General features: G+C 42.1%; 1 protein-coding gene across 6 annotated transcripts in view; it reads right to left on the bottom strand.

Annotated features, from left to right (window-relative positions):
• The window catches only part of Map4k3 (mitogen-activated protein kinase kinase kinase kinase 3), a 156,327-nt gene that overhangs the window by 54,013 nt on the left and 80,490 nt on the right, over positions 1–21,824 (bottom strand). For 4 of the 6 annotated variants that reach the window (XM_085833253.1, XM_021186158.3, XM_085833254.1 and 1 more), the window contains exons 8-15: positions 21,223–21,295; positions 17,038–17,169; positions 16,816–16,878; positions 16,650–16,731; positions 16,455–16,565; positions 8,876–8,954; positions 2,890–2,948; positions 1,764–1,826 (exon numbers count right to left, since the gene is read on the bottom strand). In XM_085833253.1, the coding sequence (XP_085689379.1) occupies positions 1,764–1,826; positions 2,890–2,948; positions 8,876–8,954; positions 16,455–16,565; positions 16,650–16,731; positions 16,816–16,878; positions 17,038–17,169; positions 21,223–21,295 (662 nt within the window). The remainder of the gene's footprint in view (positions 1–1,763; positions 1,827–2,889; positions 2,949–8,875; positions 8,955–16,454; positions 16,566–16,649; positions 16,732–16,815; positions 16,879–17,037; positions 17,170–21,222; positions 21,296–21,824) is intronic. The other 2 variants (XM_085833255.1, XM_021186159.3) reach the window with 1 other exon arrangement.

The following is a 21,824-nucleotide window of genomic DNA, read 5'->3' as shown; positions in this document are numbered from 1 at the left end:
ATTCTAATGTCTGATATTTTACTGTCATCCATTCTGCATGAGGGTATTAGTAAACAGTAGGGCTGGTTTCAACTTCTGAGTCTGTGGCCTGTTTCCTTTGTGACAGCCACCGAATGTCATTCTAATCTGCATATCTAATTCTGAAGAAATATTGATCAGAAATCCCTCTTTGCTGTGGATTCCTCTCACCTGGCCCTTCGCTCCTCTTGCTTTAAGAAGCCTTTGTTTACCTGTGCTTTCTGCGTTGAGTCACACTGTTCACCCACTTGGCTTTTTCACGGCCTCCTCCCGACCTCTAATGCTGCCTCTGTATGACAGCCAGTTTTTACATTCTTTATTACAGGCTCTCGTTCTGAGGTTCAGGACGCCCTAGGATTCACTATGTAGTTCAGGCTGACGAATTCACTGTCACCTTTCTGTCTTAGCCTCCCAAGTACTGAAATTATAGACATGAGCCACCAGACCCAGCTGAACTGCTCCTACCCCAAGACACTAACTGTAGGCAACACATGGAACTTCACGACGCCATCATTTCCTCTTTGAGGAGTCAGCTCCGACTCTTTTAGTTATCTCTCATTTCTAGCAGTAGTGTTCACAGTGTCTTAATTTTAGATCTTATAAGTGTGGTCTGTGACACTGACTCCCATGATACACAGGCACAGCTATCTCTTTCCTTCCTTGAGAGTCCACAATGGATCTTGTATGACACTGATACCAGCCAATTAGGTCACATTGGTCCAAGACAAGCTTCCTGACCTCCATGACACCCACTGTGTCTGCTCCACTGGTCAGCAGTTGACAGTTGGCCATATTTTGGTAAGAGACCTTATGGTTTTTGCACAGCTAAGAATTTATATCTAAGTATTGCTTTATCCAATGAGATAGAACTTCTCTCAGCAAAAGAATGATGTCTAAATCTTTTGTTTTATAAATAAGATGTGGATTTCAGTGCTTATATAAATATTTAGACTAACCAGAACTCAAAAAGATATCCTATCAAGATGGAGAGGAAGAGAAAGAAAATCCCATTGGAGAGGCAAAACAGCAGAATCTGGGAGTAAATGTTGGGGTAACGGGGTTCCGGCTAGTCATGTGAATGGAAAGATGGAAAGAACTACTTAGTATTTTAGGGAGCACTTGCTATCTCACGTTTACTAGGTGAAGATGTCCTATGAAATGGACAGATAGTCTTACTATGTATAACTTTAGGGATGACAGCATCCCTGAGAGAAAAGCAGACATTGTATAATGCTAACAAATTCAAATTTTCATCTTACTCTACTGTTAACTTAGGGATAAATTACATATGATGCATGCAATATATATAATATATACAAAATATATTAATATAAAACATATAACATATAATGCTATTATATACAAAACATCAAGATATATATGAATGCATATATATATGTATTATATATATATGGTTTATCATTCATTGAAACAAGATATATCACTAAAATTGGACATTTTTTATAGGGAAATAGTGTTTCTAAAAGAAAAAAAACCTTTACATTTGGTAAGAAATTTAAATACTCATGTTGTTTCATAAAAGAAAAAAATTGTTTACTGCTGCAATTTTACATTTGAGTAGATCTGACTTGTAATGGGAAAAGGTTTCTATATCTTTTAGTATATGGAAGCTTGCTAATTGACAAGCTTTAGTTTATAAAACAATAGAACTGGTCACAATGTCTGAGCTAAAGAGAGTTAAGACTACAACAGTGCTGACAAGAAAATCAGAAGACGAGAAATACCAGATTAGATCTTGCAGTGTAGTATATTTCTTCTGAACTGTCGAAAAAACCATCACTGTCGGGCTGTTTAGCAGAGACCAAGAAACCCAGGTTATTGACACTCACACTGACAGCCACAAATGCACAAGGAAAACGTTCACAAGGGAGCTGGGCCCTGCTAACATAATTTTATTAAGGCAAATGCAAAATCAAATGATAGCAAGTGGCTTGCACACAAGCAACATCTCACCAAGTGCTTGAGAACACAGTTATCAAGTTAGGACAGATCCACTCTACAGACTGCCTTAACAAAACACAATTAGCATTCACAAACATCATGACTACTTGTAGTTCCTAATCTTCCGCATCCTTCTACAGGAATGGCAGGCTTTCATGTAAAAATATGATCATTTTAAGATTTTAACATTCCCTTCCTTCATTGTAATGAAATCAGAAGACAAGCTGATATCTTCCTTTATGCCAGTCAAGTGGTGAAAATATGCATTTAAACTTCATAAGAAAGCTCCTACAGTATGTATTAATCATTATTTTCTTCTAATTTATCAAATGGGAAAGGAAAACCCATCATACTAATAATTTGTGACCTTGGCAAAGCAATTTTATTAAAATCATTTTTAAATCTCATCTTTATTCTTCCATAAAATATTAATGTCTCAAATATTTGCAGAACACTCTGTCTCCAAGACTAGACCAGAGCACTCAAGTTAAACAGCAGCACACAGGAACCCCACTGGAGCCTCATGAGCCTTTGCACACTGCCAAGTGTTCTATTACTTCCATGCCTGCTCTGCCTGAGTGTTAGTGCTCTACATGCTGGGATGTTGAGAGGCCATGGCACTTTCCCTAGTGGATACAAAAGAAGCACCTCAAAACCAAACACAAACTCAAACAAAGGTAAAAAGCCAGCATGTAAAACAGTTAATCAGAGAGTGATAAAACTTATCTCTTCAAGTCATTTTAAATACTCATTTTCAGCAACACAGATTTATTTATTCAGTATTTAGAGTTACCATTTTTTCTTCCAAATATGAAAATATTAAGTCCTAGCTAGTCCGTACCAATATATGACAAAGGCAAATTTAAGATCTATGTTCAGAGGCTAACGTTCCAAGAGCATGGCACTTACAAGTTCGTGATGTGGCTCTGTCTCCTTCCTTAAGGGCGGATCAAATTTTACCTGGCCAACTGAGAAGAAAGAGAGGTTACATCAGGGTATGGGATATTTCCTTCCTTGTATTTTTGAGACAGGGTCTTACTATTTAGCGTAGGTTAGCCTTGAACACAGGAACTTCCTGTAAATATTAATTGGTGTGATATTTTAATCTATGCATGCAGTGCTGGGGGCTGAGCCAGGGCCTTGATCATCATGGGCAATTATTCTGTACCGAGTTGTATCCTTTGCTTATTAGTTATTTTCTACTGTAAAAAGAAAACAAAAAAAATAAAACCAAAAAACCAAGCAAAATGGCATGTTAAAATCAGAACATAACTTGCTCATGTGCTGTGGTCCAGCATAAGAGATTTTTGAGCTTGGTATCTGGCCAGGTAGACATCAGCTGGTGCCAGTAGGTGTGTGAATCACATGCAAGACAGCCCCAGTAATTCCCATGTAATTCTCTTATTCCAGATCAGAGTTTGTGGAGATGACAAAGCAAACATGGCAGACCTAGTGGCTGACCTTCATGGTGAGGCTCTGTCTTTCTGTTGGATCATCTAGTTTGGAGGAAACTCTTTTGTGAGCTGCCTAAGGCGAGGGCCTTTAGCTAGCAGTAATATAAGTGAGTGTGGACGAAACCATCTAACCTACTAGCCAAGCCTTCCATGGCCATAGTTGCTGGGAACATCCTGACAGCTCTGTCACCAGAGGCCCTGAGTCTGAAACACTCTGCCACACTGTGGTGGTTTGAAGAAAACTAACTCCCAATGCTTAGTCACCAGGAGTGAAGCGATTTGCGTTACAAGGCGTGCATAGATGTTAGAGCAGGTGCGTCCTTGCTGGACCCCAGCCAACTGCAGACTGGGAAGCTTCAGCCACGTGGTTCTCGCTTTAGAGTCGGGGAGACAAGACAGGGGCTGCGGAGTCTCTAGCTGTGGCTAAGGAAGCCTTGAGACCAAGTGTGTATCGGGGGTGTCCATGCATGCACGCCCAGAGAGGACTTCTCTGAAGCTGTGAAGATGAACTCTGGATTGTGTTTGAGATGCCAGAATCTTGGGATGTCTGACAAGGAAAGCTGAAGACCGGGCATGGAACCAGCTCAAGAGAGAGAAGTGAGTCAGTCACTAAGCTGAAAGAAGTTGGAGATCTGAAGGGTGGTTGGACACGAAACATGAGATGCATGTTTGCCCTTTTGGGCTTCAGTCTTGCTTTGGCCCAGTATTCCCTCACTAGGATCCCTTTTCTCCTTTTGATATCATAAGGTGTAGTCTGTGCATTTTATGTTGGAAGTATGTAATCTGCTTCTTGATTTTGACTTAGAGTTAAGAGATTCCCCTGTGTCTCAGAACAGACTTTGGAATATGGTGGTTTGAATAAGAATGGCCCCCATAGGCTCATATATTTGAATTCTTAGTCACAGGTGAGTGGAACTGTTTGAAAAAATTAGGATTAGGCATGTGGCCTTGATGGAGTAGGTGTGGCCTCACTGGAAGAAGTGTGTCATTGGGAGGGGCTTTCAGGTTTCCAAAGTCCATGCAAGGCTCAGGTCCTCGTGGCCTGTGGATCACAATGTAGACCTCAGTTACTGCACCAGCATCATGTGCACCATTCTGCCCCCCACCACGGTCATAAGGAACTGACTCTCTGTAAACGTGGGGTTTGAATACAATGGCTCCCATAGGCTCATATATTTGAATTCTTACTCATCAGGGAATGGAACTATTTGAGAGGGATTAGGAGGTGTAGCCTTGTGGGAGGAAGTGTGTCACTGGGGATGGGCTCTGAAAGCCCACACCAGGCCCACTCTCACTCTGCCTATGGAACAGGATACAATCTCATTTACTGCTCCGGCACCACCCATACTGCCAATGCTTCCTGCCCCGAGGATAATGGCTGATCCTCTGAAACTGTAAGCAAGCCCCCGATGAAATGCTTTCTTTTATAAAAGTTGCCTTGGTCATGATGTTTCTTCATAGCAATGGAACAGTGACTGAGACAGTAAGCAAGTCCCCAAGTACATACTTTCTTTTCTAAGGTTTACCATGGTCATGGTGTCCTTCACAGCAATAGAAGACCAGTAACTACGACAAATGCTGTTCTAGACTTCTGACCTTCAAGACCTCTGTGAGACAATGTATGCTTTACAGTCCAATGAACTGTACAGTACAGAATCTTTATTCTTTGATGTTCTACTGAACACAATGGTTTACCACCTTTACATTAGAGCTCTCTGCTTTTATAGCGGGGTAAAGTATCAAAGACCACGGAGATGAAATTAGTCACAAGTGTTAAGATTTCTGAGGTGATTAAGGCAGAAGAATCAATTCCATCATGGGTTATATAGAGGGCTCAAGGCCAACCTAGGCTAACAGCAAGACCCTGTCTGAGAAAAACAAAAGGAAAAAAGATACCACAGCTAACTATTAAGAATGTTGGCCCAAACCAGGTATTATTGCCAACTAAAGTGAGGGAAAGAACTGGTCTCATAACATAATTACTAAAAAATTTGATTTTAACTTTACATATAAAGTATAAATAATAGGGCAGGAAAGATGGCTGAGTCATTAAGAGCATAGTTTCCTCTTCCAGTGGACCTGGGTTTGGTTCCTAGCACCCACAGGGTGGCTTATGACCATCTGTTAATGACAGTTCCAGGGGGATCTGATGCCCTCTTCTAGCCTCCATGGGCACTGTTGCAGGATTTTCCCTGTCCTATTACATTAGTGCAGAGGAGGTCTGTGATTGGACAGGGTAAATGGAGGTGTGGCTAAGAGTTGCAGAGAGACAGAGTGCTCAGAGGGTGCGGGAAGGAAGATGGCTGCGGATGTTAACCCATGTTAACCCGCGTGGCAATTACCAGCCACAAGTAGATATGATTACACAAGGTTAGAAATATTGGGATAAAGCTTTTATCATATTCAATTGGCTCTGAAATTATTGTATTGGCATCTTGTAAATTGTGATTTTGTTGATACATAAATCTGATTGGTTAACTAAAAGCTTAAAGAGTTTTAATTCTACCGGGTAATTAGGTCTTGAGATGGATGACCATGGGGTGTGGTAGTGAGAGGAACTGGGTGGAGGGTGGGGAGCACCAGAGAGATGTCCTGGCAGGAGCCCTGTGGCCCCATGGGGCAGAGAGTTGTAGGGTGAGAGACACAAGTGAGATCACCTGGCGGGAGCCCTGTGGCCTGTCAGGTAATGGCACTAGTGCGGGAACACGCTAGTTCCTTTCCCCCCACTGCAGGGCACTGCATGCACATGGCTCACATGCATTCAGGTCAACACCCAGATATAGAAAACAAAAAATACATCTTTTAAACTTTTCTAGTAACAACTAAACCAAGAGATTTGAATCTTTGACAATAGAAGGCATAGGTTTTAAAGTGACGAGAAACAGTTCTCTGCATCCTAGCTCTGTGTGAAGAGTGTATCTGAGTACTAACTAGTGTGCAGTGGCTCTGTGTGAAGAGTGTATCTGAGTACTAACTAGTGTGCACCGGCTCTGTGTGAAGAGTGTATCTGAGTACTAACTAGTGTGCAGTGGCTCTGTGTGAAGAGTGTATCTGAGTACTAACTAGTGTGCAGTGGCTCTGTGTGAAGAGTGTATCTGAGTACTAACTAGTGTGCAGTGGCTCTGTGTGAAGAGTGTATCTGAGTACTAACTAGTGTGCAGTGGCTCTGTGTGAAGAGTGTATCTGAGTACTAACTAGTGTGCACTGGCGGTTGTTAATGGAGCAGATGCCAAAAGATCCTCTGGAGGAGTAGACTGCTCAAGAATGGACCCTCTATTATGGCTCACGCACAATCTTACATCAAAGATTACAAATAACTTTCAGCAAGGTATTAAAAATATTCAGCATCCCTCCCTGTCCCTGCACTCTATGGAGTGGAATATATTCCCAGGAGGAGCAAAGTCTCCACAGAGATTCATTCTTCACACCTAACGCTGATGGTGCTCTTCTGTTATGATGTTGAGACATGCCTCTGCCTGTCTCTTCCAGCTCCTGTTTAAATGACTGATGACCATCCCGGTATACAACAAATTTTTAATGCCAAGTCTCTGCTTATACCCGTCTATCAGGCGCATCTGTTTTCCTGTACCACTTCCTTGTACTTACACAAGCCATTCTCTGTAAGTTTCTATCTTATTATTATTTTTAGATTTATTTTTAGTATAAGTACACTGTGGCTGTCTTCAGACACACCAGAAGAGGGCATCAGATCTCATTACAGATGGCTGTGAGCCACCATGTGGTTGCTGGGATTTGAACTCAGGACCTTCGGAAGAACAGTCAGTGCTCTTAACCATTGAGCCATCTCTCCAGCCCCAATTTCCATCTTATTATCCAGGGGAAACATTCTTAGTTTCTCCAAGACAGCTGACCCTCCCCAAAGCCACTAACAAGTCAATGCCAATCCTATAATGTGGGGCGGCTACGAAGAGTCTGGGAAGGTGATAGAAGACATTTAGCTTAAGGCAGTGGGGGCTTCTTAAAACCAAAGGCAACATACAGCCTTTCTACACTGTTGTCTGAACACCGTTTAAGAACTGGTCATACGAAGAAAAACCAGGCAGCTGGAAACATAACATTATGAAGGAGAAATTTACCTAATCATTGTCCCAATGCCTCTCGTTATAGTAACATCATGGAACACTCTCCTGTAAAGCAAACTTCATACACAATCATAAAACACCCTACACAATTGTATTTTGTCAACTTGAATAAGCTAGAGTCATCTGGTGGGAGGGAACCTTAATTAAGAAAATGCCCCACCAGACTGGCCTGTGGGCAAGCATGTGGAGATTTTCTGGACTGATGATTGATGAGGGGGCCTACCTCACAGTGAGTGGTATCACCCTGAGAGAATGGTCCTGGGTTCCACAAGAAAGCAGGCTGAGCAAGCCCTGAGGAGCAAGCCAGTAAGCAGTATACCTCCATGGCCTCTGCATCAGCTTTTGCCCTACCTGGAGGTCTTGTCAAGTGCCTTTCTTAAATGATGGCCTACAAACTGTAAGATGAAATAAAAATAAACCCTTTCCTCTCCAAGTTGCTTTATGTCATAGTGTTTTAGCACAGCAATAGAAACCCCACATAAGACACACCCTAAACACTCAAGTCAAGTTATTTTAGCACAACAAAAGAAACCCCAAGTAAGACACACCTGAAACATTCCAGGTCATGGTATTTTAGCACAACAATAGAAGCTCCCATTAAGACACACCAGAAACAATCACACCATGGTATTTTATCACAACAATAGAAACCCCAAGTAAGACACACCTTAAACATTCAAGAAAACAGTGAATCAGACTTCAAAGTCAAATGATTGAAAGTGGAGGCTTCAATCCAGCTGTTCCCTCAACACCGGAAGAATATGATAATTTTATCTGTCCCTACCCATAAAGAATACATTAGAAGCCTCAGAAAAGCTAGGCTACAGGTATCTAATTATCCAGGGCCAAGACCAGTCCTTCAAGCAGGTTCTGCATGGGTGAAGCCTGAGAAACTACTTTTAAGTCCCAAGTGATTCTCAGTTGGTTTGCAGACTTCTTTCTTCAGCTCACACCCAGAGTGGCCTTTAGCACAGGCGCATGCACACACAGAGAGAGTGATTCAGAAGGAACTCACTCTATCCCTCTCTACTGACCCTCAGGCTGCACTTAGCAAGGTCTCTAGGCCACTTACAAGGATTTAGCAGCAAAGGTGCATTCCCATGATGCCATCCACTTCCCTAGGCTGAAGTCTTACTTTTCCTTCCAAGTGTGACATGTAGAATTCTTGTTACCCAAAGTTCCAGAGGGATAGAGAGAATTCATATAGTCCTCTTTAAACTTTACATATAACTGTGTTTATATACCTTAAAAATTAAAAAGATAATAATTCTAACTAAACTACAGTTTAAAATCTCATTTTGGTCACTGACTTACAGATGGTAAAGAGTCTGTACTCACAGTTTATCTCTGAGCGCGTTTTTTCTTCTCTCACATTTCTACTCGTTGAAGGAATTCTATGTGGTACGGCAACAAGAGGCTTAAAAAACAAAACAAAACAAAACTATTGATATGTAACACTTGATAATCAAGTCAGAGTTCTATCTACAAAATTATGCAAGGATAAATGAAATGTTTGACAAAAATGAAAATTAAAGCAAAGTTTCATTTAAAATGTTAATCGCAGTACCAGTCCAACTATGAAGGCACAAATAAGGATACGTTAAGTTATCCAGTCAAAGCAAATTGTTTTTTATTCTGGTAGAACATGTTCCTGTGATTGAGTAAAATATAGAATTAAGCCATGTTCTGTTTATTTGCTGCACCATAGACATGCACAGTCCATTTTATAAGAATGAACAAGTTATACCCAGGCAGAGAAGCCAGAGCAGTGGGGGGACACACCTATAGTCCCAGCTAGTCTGGGGGTGGGGGCTGAGGCAGAAAGATTGACCCTAGGTGATGAAGGTCAGCCTGGATAGTTTTGTGAGACTTCCTTGAAATGAAAGAATGAAAGGAAAATAAAACATTACGAAGAGAAAAGAAAAGGCAGAGCTATGAAGATCTGCACAGCATTTCATAATAACGGGGCCCGAGGAGGCACACACTGGTGTAGAGGTCAGAGGCCAGCTTAGGAGAGTCAGTTCTCTTCTTCCACCATGCAGGTTCCAGGGATGGAACTCAGGCTGTCCGCTGGGGGACAAGTGAGTACCCACTGAGCCATCCGTCCATCTAGTTGGGCCTCAGGTGGATTTTACAGCTTATGTTTTGACTTACAGAATTTTGAAATGACATTAAGTACACATTCACTTGCAGATGACAGGAGATAATGACATGTTTCATTTTTCATATGAACTGGACTGACTGAAGTAAGACTGTTCACAATGATATCATTCACGTTTCTGTCAACTCTAGCTTTTCTCTCTCAGAACCGTCCCACCCACCACGTTCATTAAAAGCATGGTCTTCATTCCATCTTAGTCTCTCTGGACTTTAGATACGCCATTATCATTTCCACTAGCAAATGATAAGTCAATAAGAATGGTGTGATTTTAAAGGGGTTGTTCATAGATGCTGCTTTTGTAAGCTTCCTCTGTATACCCTAGTGTGAGAGCTGCTGAAGGCTCAAAGTAGCAAAAGAATACAACTTATGGCTTAAGGAAACCCTTTGGGAATGAAATCTCCAGCATGTCTGGAATCAGATCCCCAGAAATTACTTGATTAGATGAAGAGAGACAGTCCAGAGGCCATAGTATTCCCAGCATGGAGAATAGAGATGGACCAAAGCCTCAATGGCATCTTCCACTCACACGTACTGACTGATGGTTGTACAAGAGAGCCTCCCCCACAATAATGCACATAGAAAAAGACTGCTGAGAGAAAGAACTGTCCTGACATGGCTCCTGAAGTAAAAGCGGAGGGGACCACACTGGGCACAAGCTGCTCTAAAGCCAACAAGGAAGAGATGGGGCAGGCAGGCAGGCAGGCAGGCAGGCAGGCAGGCAGCACGAGTTCTGAATCTGAGGAAGGCCAGCTGCTGGGGAACAGAGGCCACAGGCACACATTCTCAAACAAGGAACAGCACTTAAACTTGACCAGCATGATGGTTCTCAATCCATGTAACATGTAACATGTAACAGGTACCAGCCACAGAAACCTGCTGTGGCAAGTCAGTAAGTACAGGAGGAAACAGTTCACAAAAGCAATGGCGGAGAACCATCCAAATGGCACTGAAATAAACAAGGAGTAACTTCCAATTTTCTCTTTAAATAATACTTTTCATGCATTAAGACATGCTATTGTTTTTTACTTTTTAAAAGGCCTGGAGAATGAAAATACATAACATAATATGTATTAACTATTGTTAAATAAACTATTTCTTGCTTTCTTTAAAACAATCATATTTATTTACTTATTTGCCTGCTTGCTATGTGTGTGGACGCTCCTCCTGTCATGGGATGTGTGTGGAGGCAGAAGCTCTTACCCAGATCACTATGCTGTCTCACCAACCCCGTCTCCTCATTCACAGTATCTACCATGGCTGGCTGCCTTACTCCTTTGCCTCTGCCTTGAATGTCGGCATTACATATGTGCGTAACCATGCCCAACTATTTCATTTTAAGATTAAATGTAACTCAGAATAGCCTCAAACTTTCTATGTAGCTGGTGTCTAGTGTTGAACCTTTAATCTTATTTCTGTCTCCCCATTGCTCAGATTATAGATCTGCACAACCATGCTTGGCAGACATTTTAAAAAATTACTTCTTGAAAAATATACAAAATCTTACCCTTCACAAGCCATTTCATATTGGTTCAAGTTATTATTATTCATAGGTTCTATGACTATTATTATTATTTGACTATTATTACATAACACAAATGCAAAACACAGGCCCTTTAAAATATGAACCCAAATAAAAATGAAGTTTATACTGAATGAAGGAAAGACAGACAATCTAAGCACTATGAAGTTAACATAGGCCAGTTTGTTTATTTACTTATATACACATAGGATTTCATTATGTAGCAACACTGACTTTGAACTTGTGGTCCTATTACTGCTGGGATTATAGACAAGTGCCACCATGCTTGGCAAAGTGTTTTGTGACCAGAGGGAAATCCTGTACATCAAGAGACATATGACATTACTGGACATTTCTGATTTCACAAGTGGAATCAAAGGGTGCTACTGGCAACTTAAAGGAAGAGGCCAAGAATAATGTCAGACTTCTGCTCTCACACTACGGCTGCTCACAAGCAACTCAGTCTGACAAGACCTGCTACAAAGCAAGTAATGGTGGCCCCGATCACTCCTGTTAGCTGAAGGATTCGGTAACTATGGCTCATGGTCAATTCCCACTACAGTCTGTTTCTAGAAAAAGGTCAGAGCATTAGCAAGTCCCTTCATGAATTATCCATACCTGCTCATGCTCACTTACTAGCAACGTCTGGCACCAACAGACCATGTGTCATTAAGTCAAATCCACTGATGCCTGGAGTTCTAGGGAGAGTGCAAGCTAACCCATCTTAGATCATCTTGATCTAAGACAAGTGAATTCTGGCACTATGACATCATTAAGTTTACTTTCAGGTCCTGCCTTTTAAGACATAGCAAGGCACATACATCTTACCACAACCGTAATTGTTGGTGTCTACCCCAATAATACTTTCCTTTAGGTTCTAGGAATCCACAAAATATGAAAAGCATAATCTTTCCTTCCTCCCTTCCTCCCTTCCTCCCTTCCTCCCTTCCTCCCTTCCTCCCTCCCTCCCTCCCTCCCTCCCTCCCTCCCTCCCTCCCTCCCTCCCATTCAGAAAAGTCCTGGCTGTGTTGGCTAGTTTTTGGTCAACGTGATACAAGCTAAGAGCAATGCTTCCATCAGACTGACCAGTAGTTAAGTTTATGGGGCATTTTAAAAAAAAAATACAATTAACATGGGAGTGCTTAGTCTATGTGGGCGGGCAGTGTCACGTCTGTGCAGGTGTTTCTGGGTGGTACAAGAAAGCAGTGTAAGAAAGCCAGGAGGAGCAGGACAGTGAGCAAATGCTCCTCCATGGTGTCGGCTTCAGCTTCTGCTGCCAGGTTTCTGCTCTTCTTGAGTTCCTGCCTTGGCTTGTCTCAGTGATCAACCATGAGTGTGACTGTAAGCCAAATAATCCCTTTCCCCCTTATGTTGGTTTTGGTCCCTGTTTTGTCACAGTAGTGAAAAACAAACTAGGTCATGGGCAATAATAGTAAATATGCCCCCTGTACTGGCTAATTTTGTGTCAACTTGACACAGCTGGCGTTATCACAGAGAAAGGAGCTTCAGTTGAGGAAATGCCTCCATGAGCTCCAACTGTAAGGCATTTTTCTCAATTAGTGATCATGGGGGAAAGGCCCCTTGTGGGTGGTGCCATCTCTGGGCTGGTAGTCTTGGGTTCTATAAGAGAGCAGGTTGAGCAAGCCAGGGGAGGCAAGCCAGTAAAGAACATCCCTCCATGGCCTCTGCATCAGCTCCTGCTTTCTGACCTGCTTGAGTTCCAGTCCTGACTTCCTTTGGTGATGAACAGCAGTATGGAAGTGTAAGCCGAATAAACCCTTTCCTCCCCAACTTGCTTCTTGGTCTTGATGTTTGTGCAGGAATAGAAACCCTGACTAAGACACCCCCCAATTACATTAATCTTTAAGCTTCCTTTAAAAGTTTATTCTAAATATACTTATATGATGTACTACTATATGCTGTTATTTAATGTAAAAGCCCCCCTACTGTCATAGGAACTCAGCAAATGGAAGAACAAACATGTACAGTTATCTTTTAAGATGATGATGATGGTGGTGATGAGGCTGACTATTATTATTGCGTGCATGTGAGTATGTGTATGTATGATGTGTTTGGGAGTCAGGTCTCCCAGGTGGGTTGTGGGATGGGACTCAGGAGGTCAGGTTTGAGCGTCGGGTGCTTTACCCTCAGGGCCATCGTGTTAGTTCACACTATGTCTTCTTAATCACTTATAAGCTTGCCTTGATTGCAATCATTGTTCATGGATATTATTCAAGGATAAAGAGTATTTAAACACTGAACTCAAGCATTTAGATATGGGAATTCCATTCCTGGCATCCATATTGGGTGGCTAACAACTGCCTGTAACTCCAGCCCCAAGGGGACCTGACACCTCTGGGCACAGACATGCATACATACACATCATTAGAAGAATGGTCCCGAGGGTTTTTTTGTTATTTTGTCTTCAGAACTGAGGCTCAAACCCAGGGCCTTGTGCTTGCTGGGCAAGCACTCTACCACTGAGCTAAATCCCCAACCCTAGGTCCTGAGGTTAATCTTAGGTTCCTTTCTTTTTCTGTTTTTTTTAAAAATTAGGTATTTATTTCATTTAGATTTCCAATGCTATCCCAAAAGTCCCCCATTAGGTTCCTTTCCTATGCCCCCCTCAAATCACACTGTGCCCAACGGTGTCAGTTTTTCTGAAACACCATCTCTGAGGTCTCTCACAGGAAATGTCTCTGAGGTCTTTAATAGACTGTTTCTGGTTTCCTTAATAGAGAGTTGGCTGCTCTCTTCCCTTACTCCTCAGACAGACCTTTTAAAGACTAGGGAATGTATCTCATCCATAGTAGCTTCCCAATAATGTTCACTGGGCCGAATATAAACTAACATTCAAAACTGAACAGTTCCATAATCCAGTGGTTGTTTAAAGGCTGTGACCAGCTTTCTCTGTGGTGGAGGGGAAACCCGTGATTAAAGAAAATCTGCTGCAGCCTTTTCCACCAAGTGAGCAAGAGAGCAACGCATGAAGTAATGCTGAAGCAGCGTGACAATCCGTTTGTCAGGGGACACATTTCCTCCTTTTGACTCAGTTTTCCTCTGTTCTTCCCTTCTGTTAGAACTGAGACAAAGCTAAGGACTGAGGATAACCTAAGCGACTGCCCCTAAGAAAAGCATCCTGGGGATAAGCCCCTGCACTTACAGAAATCCCGGGGGTCTCACAAACGGAGAGGTTCACGAGACCATGTTTGAAACCCTCAGCAGCTCGATCCTCCACCTGAAGAGGATGTAGCATCCATCTCAGGTGATAACAATGCCTAGCAAGTTTCCCATATGGGAAAGGCTCCCCTTGAGGCTCTCACTGCTAGAGACAGCTCTGAGAAGAAAATGTAATTCATTAACACTAAGCTCAAGTTCTTATTGGACTAAATAGGATCCGAGTCAAGGCTGGTGGCACAGCCTTGTCATCACAGTTGTTCAGGAGGCCAAAGAAGGACTGCAGGCTTGAGGCTTGCCTGGGAGAGATCAAGGCAGCCTGGAACATACGTGGAGCCTTGTCTCAAATTAAAAAGGTCTATGCACTGCTGCAGAAAACATCTATATCATGAAGTGAAATGCCACAACCCCCCTTTGCTGCTGCATGGTACACTTAGGATACTCCTCCTGCATAGTGCCTGTGTCTTTGGACACAGTTTAAAACAGACATGCTGAGTTACAAGTAGGCTGAGCTCAGACAATAATACAAATGCCCTGCACTGCAGTAAGCAATGGTCCTTGCCCTGCAGGGTTGACATGCATGACTTCCCAGTGACCATGCTCTTAATGATACCAGCTCCTTACAATGTGGCTCAAATTTTGGTTCCTACAGTATGCTAGCTATAACTGCACAAAGAACAAACCCCATCCCTAACTTTCAGCTCATCAACTGCTATGTAAACCACAGGATCACAACATGACTGTGACTAGAAAGGAGATGCAGAAAGGACTATGGCATAAAAGAATTCTTGCTCTGTGTCATGAAGTCACAGGACAAGGTGAGACTAGGTAGCTACTGGTCAGCAGACTGCTGGATGCTGAGTGGTCTACATTATTTTTCAAAATGAAAATAAAATACACTAATACTAGCTTTACTTCCTATTATTCTTAAATACTACATAATATTATCTATTTCCATATATATACATATATATATATATATATATATATATATATAATTGATACTAAGAGTTAATGTTTTGACAAAAATTTAAAATGTCATGGAAAACTCAAGTATTCCCATGATTATTAAGACTGCGGGATTTCAGCTTACATGGTCTAGGGTCTCAGTGTGTACTGTAGGCAGTCCTTGAACTTACAGTCTTCCTGCTTCAGCAGCCCCAAGCCCCAAGTGCTGGGATTACAAGCATGTACCCAACCCTGGCCTAGAGGTCACTTTTATAGCCTCTCTACCCTGCATATGTCGGACTAATTAAATTTATAAAGCCAAGTTTCCTAAAATTACACAAAATAACTGAAACCAATTTCCTCCCAAGTATTAGATCAAATATACTTCACACCTAACTTTCATACTTCCAAATCCCTTTCAAAACTTATTAAAAAGAGAGAGCCTATTATTAGTGTATCAACATGGTGACCTAGGACAAGGGTGAATTGACAAAGGCTGTCCCGAGGACAATCTGACATCTACCTGTTTATAGAGAATTCTTTTCCTTCCATGACCTTTCAAGCCCGCACCATTGTGAGTTCCTTGCAGTCAGACTGAAGGCAGGAAGAGAATTTGGCTGTGCCACATATACTGAGCTGGGATCAGGCACACAGCTTTCTTAAGCTAACAGAGATGGGTTTCCACTAATACCAGTGTTCCTGTCATGTTAGGGTAACTTTATATCTGCATACATGCTGGCTTGTTTTTATTTCCACAGTAGAGAATCATGGTTTTCGTTGCTAACACATCAATTCTATCTTAGCCAACTCCCAGTATCTTATGAAGTCTGGTACAAGGGTTCTTCCAAGAAGACTAGGGAGTGTGTTGCTTCTCATGTGATAACTAAGCAGCCTACAGGACCACTCTGAAGTAACTAGTGACTTTATATGTATTAAATGAGCTTGCCTTTGCCTTCTTCCACAAATGTCATCAAGTGACCAATATGACTTCCCAGGATGAAGAATTGGTCACCCTCACTAAATAATAGTTTGTTTAAACACACACACACACACACACACACACACACACACACACAGAGTTATGTGTACTAGTTAGTGAAAACAATTCCTACCTCTGGGTCATCATCATCAAAATCGTGGTATGTGGAATGGTCTGGATTATTCACTTTGTCCAGCAACTCTATTGCCAAAGACCTTGTCAGAGGCTGTGTGACAAAGGGATGCTATAAAACACACAAAACACTTTAGACATTTGTTAAACATCTGACTTTGTGAAAGAAAATGAATGTTTCAGGGTAAAACAATACCTGTAATAGCTTTTCTGCATTGGGTCTTTTTTTTGGATTTTTGGTAAGAGCCATCTTCACAAAATGATGGAAACTATTTGACCTAAGAAAGATGAAATTAGGCTCCTGCATTTTAATTTCCGTTTTGCTCACATTGCTATGAAAGTCAATAGACAAAGTTACTTACCACTTCAACTTATCTTTTAGTTTAGGAGGCTGGAAATTGCTTTTTGTCATTAGAAACAAGGCCCTGAAAAACACATAAAACGTTTTGCACAGAGTTAACACTTCCGATTCATTGTCAGGATAGGAAGGAACACACTTCTATATACTCCCAGTAAGGGTAAAGCCGACCCAGGACACAGTAAATAAGCTTTAGTCAGCATGGGCTTGGCGTAGACACACTGACCTCATCGGATGAAGGTCAAACATGGGTGGCTGGAGCTCCGCCAGCTCGATGGCAGTGATGCCCACCGCCCAGAGGTCACACAGTTGATTGTACCCGCCTTTCCTCTCAACAGCCGCGACTTCTGGGGCCATCCTGCAGGAAAGAAGCCAGGACACACGGATCTTGTGTTCAGTGTGCTTTCCTGTGCTCTCTTTACCAGAGGCACACACTCACTAACAGCTACACTGAATTCTGTTTAGTCCTTTGATGTCTGAAATAGATATACCATAATAACAGACCTACTTTCCTCAAATTCTTGATGTCTCCCGGAAGACACCTCAGTCTCCCCAGTGACGGCTTCATCAGTCAGCTACACTACAACGTTGATGAAAATTTACCAGGATGACAGTCATCTGCCCTGGAGTTGTTTTCATCAGGAGACTTCCCCAAAATTCCATAAAGGAAAGAACCTTTGTAACCAACATACGACGCCTACAGCTCTACCCTGCAGCCTCGCCACTGTTCTCAGTTCACCATTTCTTGGGGCACCAAGAATTTTCACATTTAGCATTTAGTTTATATTTACTATAAATTTTTGAATGCTTTTAATTAAAAAGTTTACATTATAATAATGGAAAAGTTATCAAAATGCGTGCCTCTTTTTAAAAATATTTTGTTCAAAGAGAAATTACAAATTTGTTAACGTTTTAATTCCTTTTAACTTTGCTACTGTTTTAGTGTAATGACTTGTTTAAATGATCAGTTTTCAAATGCACAAACTTTGAAATCCCAAACCAGTTTTGGAAACAACTGAGAAAAACATGGGAGTCTTCCAGTTCCAAAGAGCATCGAGTGGGCGCCTTACATGCGCACGACCGCAGGGGAGTCGGCTCAGTTACAATAAAACTAAAAAGCCAGGCAACTTTCAAAACACTTGGTCTTAAAAGCAATTTGATCTCAAAATCTCCCTCCTGGAAATTCAAATCATGGCAAGGACAGTGATGTAAAGAGTGCTGGGGCTTAACTACAGGCAGCTCGACCATGGCTACAGGAGAGGGGAGCCTACAGGGTGGGCAGCACTCAACCCCTGACCCCAGCACAGCCTGCCAGCCAGCGTCACAGCAGCCAAAGTGCGTGCGGGTGGTGCTTCTCCTTCCACCTGTGCCCACTCACCTAAGAGCCATGTGTCAGGTGTGCTGGCTACTACTCGAGCGCGCGCGCGCGTGCGTACACACACACACACACACACACACACACACACACACACACACACACAGTGAATCTGACGAACACCCTTATTACAAAGGTAAGAAGACTAAGCTATGACCAAAATGAAAGTGAGTTTTAGAAAACTGTTCAAGACAAGTTTATAAAGACAACCAAATGCCTTCAACAAAGGCAAGAGCACAAGTGTCACAAAGAACTGTGACAGCTCTACAAGCTGGGACCCCATACGCAGGATGTCTGGGGAAGGGGCAGCAGAGCCACAGGAGTCCCCAGAGTGAGGGAAGGGAACAGAAAATGTTTCCCAATGGTGGCGGTCTGTTTTATCTTGATGTTCATCCATCACAGAACTGTACACTGGAAAGTGTGACCAGCACAAAGGGAGGGAAGGCTTTGGCCCTCCACAAAGGCTGCTGAGTAAGGGCCAGCTCCACCACCACACAAGAGATGTCCAAGGGCACTTGCCACTAACTCTCAGTTCTCCTGCCTCAGCAGGCTTTCCTGGCTAATTCTTCATCACTTTGCAAGGGAGACGCTATTCTTAGGTGAAGGCGGCCCTGCCTCGGCTTACTGCACCTGTGATGCCAGTCTGCTTTGCTTTCATAGTCTGAGACAGGCTCAATTTGCTCCGGGCTGTCCTCAACCTCTCAGGCTCCAATCAGTCTCCTGCCTCAGTCTCCCCCAAACCGGGACTGTAGGAAATACATCATTCCCAGTTCAAGAACTGGCTTGTAGCATCTTGCTCTTTGGTATGAACTAACATACCATGATTTTAAACTTTTGATGAAGCCTCCATCATGCAAGTATGAACCTAAAATGCTGAGAAATTCCCACAGAAACATGAAGGTTTTTTTGTCTCTCTCAACTCTGAAACACTGGCAGGCCTGCAATTTGCTCTGTAGACAGACCACCAGGCTAGCCTTGGACTCACCTCAATCTTTTGTGTAGGCAGACCACCAGGCTAGCCTTGGACTCACAGAGATTCACCTTAATCTTGAACATAGCATTTTTTTTTTTAAGTGGGAGAGTTAGTTTGGAGTGGGTCATGCCTTTTATCCCAATACTTGGGAAGCTGAGGCAGGCAGATCTCTGTGAGTTCAAGGCCAGCCTGGTTTCAGTCAGTTTCAGGACAGCCAGATCTTCATAATGAAATCCTACCTCAAAGAAAAACAAACAAACAAAAAACAAAACAAAAACAAACTTCCAAAAAAATGAAGTGGGAGAAAAAGAGAAAACTCGTGGGTTGATTCAAGTGGCCTGAGGCAAGACTTTAGACATCCCAGAGAGCAGGAAGAAACGCAGCAGAGAGACAACCATGTCAACACCAGAGAAATACCTCCCAGGAGGACCGTCTAGAATGGGAAAGATGTCTGTCTGTCTCTGAAATAAACACCAAATGACAAGCATGAACGAATGAAGGTCAAAACCAAACACAGTATCTAGGATATGGAAACACCAGGAACCATCACGGAATATGAAAATATGAGGCGTCACCATGGGAGGAGGGGTGCACTACATTACATCATGATGGCTTCACATGGCATCACAGAAGCCCATGGACAATGCCTCAAATGTTCTAACCTAGTGCTTTAAACCCAGTCAAATGTGAAGCTAGAAATACAAAGTCCTAAAGCTCTTACACCCATACACCATTTACGGAAAGAGACTAAAACATAATTCAAAGCAGGTCAAAGAAGAAGACTTAGAATATGAGAAAGGAGCTCCCAGGGATCGCACCCGGAAGCAAAGCATGGCCATGTAGCTCAACTGTAGAGTGCTGGCCGGGCATGCAGTTAAGTTCCTGTGCACACACATACAGGACTAATAACTTGGCAGGTTTTACAGGCATAGAAAATCATACAGGCACATCTTACAGAACTGGGCAAGGTGAAGAGGAATGGGATGTCTGACAGGAGATTAAGAGAAGATTTAAGCAATTTAAAAACAAGACGACTCAGGAAAACAGTGAAGAGTGATGGCAGACTATTAACTGATTCAGCAAGAACACTGCAAGAACAAGACAACTGCAAGACAAGTGAATGAGCTGGAATCTTCAACTTTTACAACAAAGTCTACAAATAATGGCCAGCAAAAGACGGAACTGGTTTAGCTCTAGTTGCCTTTAAAAAATTATATTTGATGGAGACAAATCAATATAAGAGATGGTATTTATCATGCTCCCTGCTTAGAACAACACAAAACCCCAGTAGCACCGCTGTGCACTGAGGAGTCAGACTAGAGATGTCTGGGGAGGGTAGCACTGAGCTGAAGGTGTGGTCCAGACTCCAGGGCATTAAACCCAAAGCAGCGCTGTCCCTGCCTACCACGCAGCCAGTGAGGCCACCAGCACACAGCGGCCAAAATGAAGGCATAAACAATGAATGCTAGGATGGTTTTTCTGTGACGGGAAAAACTACCGAGAGGACAGGTATGGCCAGAAAGGAAAGTCTATGGATCAGACTTCCAGAAAGAAGGTAAAGAATTGAACTGAGGGTTGGCATAAAGACTCCACATGCCCAGAGACCTGCTTTTTATCACACTCAATCAGGACTGCAAAAACACTGGATGAAACTGTTTACTTAGAATGATTGAGGCCCTACGTTCAATTCCCGGTAAACTCCAAAACCTGCAAAGTTTTTGAAAACTGTGAATAATATAATAATTAGAATATGGATATGAAAAAGATAGATATAAAAACATATATTGAAATGTGTGTTAAGTATCAGGAAGCTAACAACTGTATCAAACTTTATAGCCTTTTCTGTTTTATGAAAGCCGGTGTGTAGGATACTTTTTGACAAGTAGTCCATAAGAACACATGCTTAATTTAGCACATGCTGGTAAACCTAAGCTTGAGGAATCCCTTTGTCCTAAGCGTAAGATTTCTGACATGTTTTTTTTTTTTTAAAAGAAACACTGCATACAATAATGACAGGATAATAAAAAAATTTTAAGTTAAAAATTTGAGTTAAATAAAATTACCAATATGGGGTTCCAATGAAAGACTTCCGTTTGGCAATTGTAGCTGTTATCTGTGCAGAAACTCCAAAATCAGCTATTAAAAGAATGAGAGAAAAAAAAATCATTTAAGATAATACCAAAAGTAACTTCCAATACTTATTTTCATCAATTTCACAAATATGGAACAATCTCAAACATGTTACAGTTTTTAACTTTGATGGACTATTAAAATATCACAAAGTAGTATGTAGCATAGCCTAGTGGATTCCCACGTAACTCATACAATTCAAACAACAATAAAGGTTAAAGTGAAATAATTGTGATTGAAAAATAAAGGCCTTAGGAAAATTGAAACTGACACTGATATTTTAATTTCTCGTTCTCCTCTATTTCAAGGAGTCTTACTAGAATGGACCTCTAAGTAACTGGATAGTTTACTCGCTCTCTGCCAGACAGACTGACACCTGCAGACTTCAGTGGACACTGGTAAACCTATCTATCCTGAAAAGACACAAAACACAGCCTCCCCACAGCCTTCCCTCTGCGGCACACTCTGAAGCCAACAATGACCACTAGTGAGACTTGGTACTCTTCCTTGAGTACGCTCAGATCCAATACTCTCT

This window comes from Mus caroli, unplaced genomic scaffold (assembly GCF_978045245.1).
Source record: "Mus caroli unplaced genomic scaffold, Mus_caroli_1 scaffold_18, whole genome shotgun sequence".
NCBI lineage: Eukaryota > Metazoa > Chordata > Mammalia > Rodentia > Muridae > Mus > Mus caroli.
Note: the sequence above shows the minus strand (reverse complement) of the source record. Positions and strands in the feature narration are given on the sequence as shown.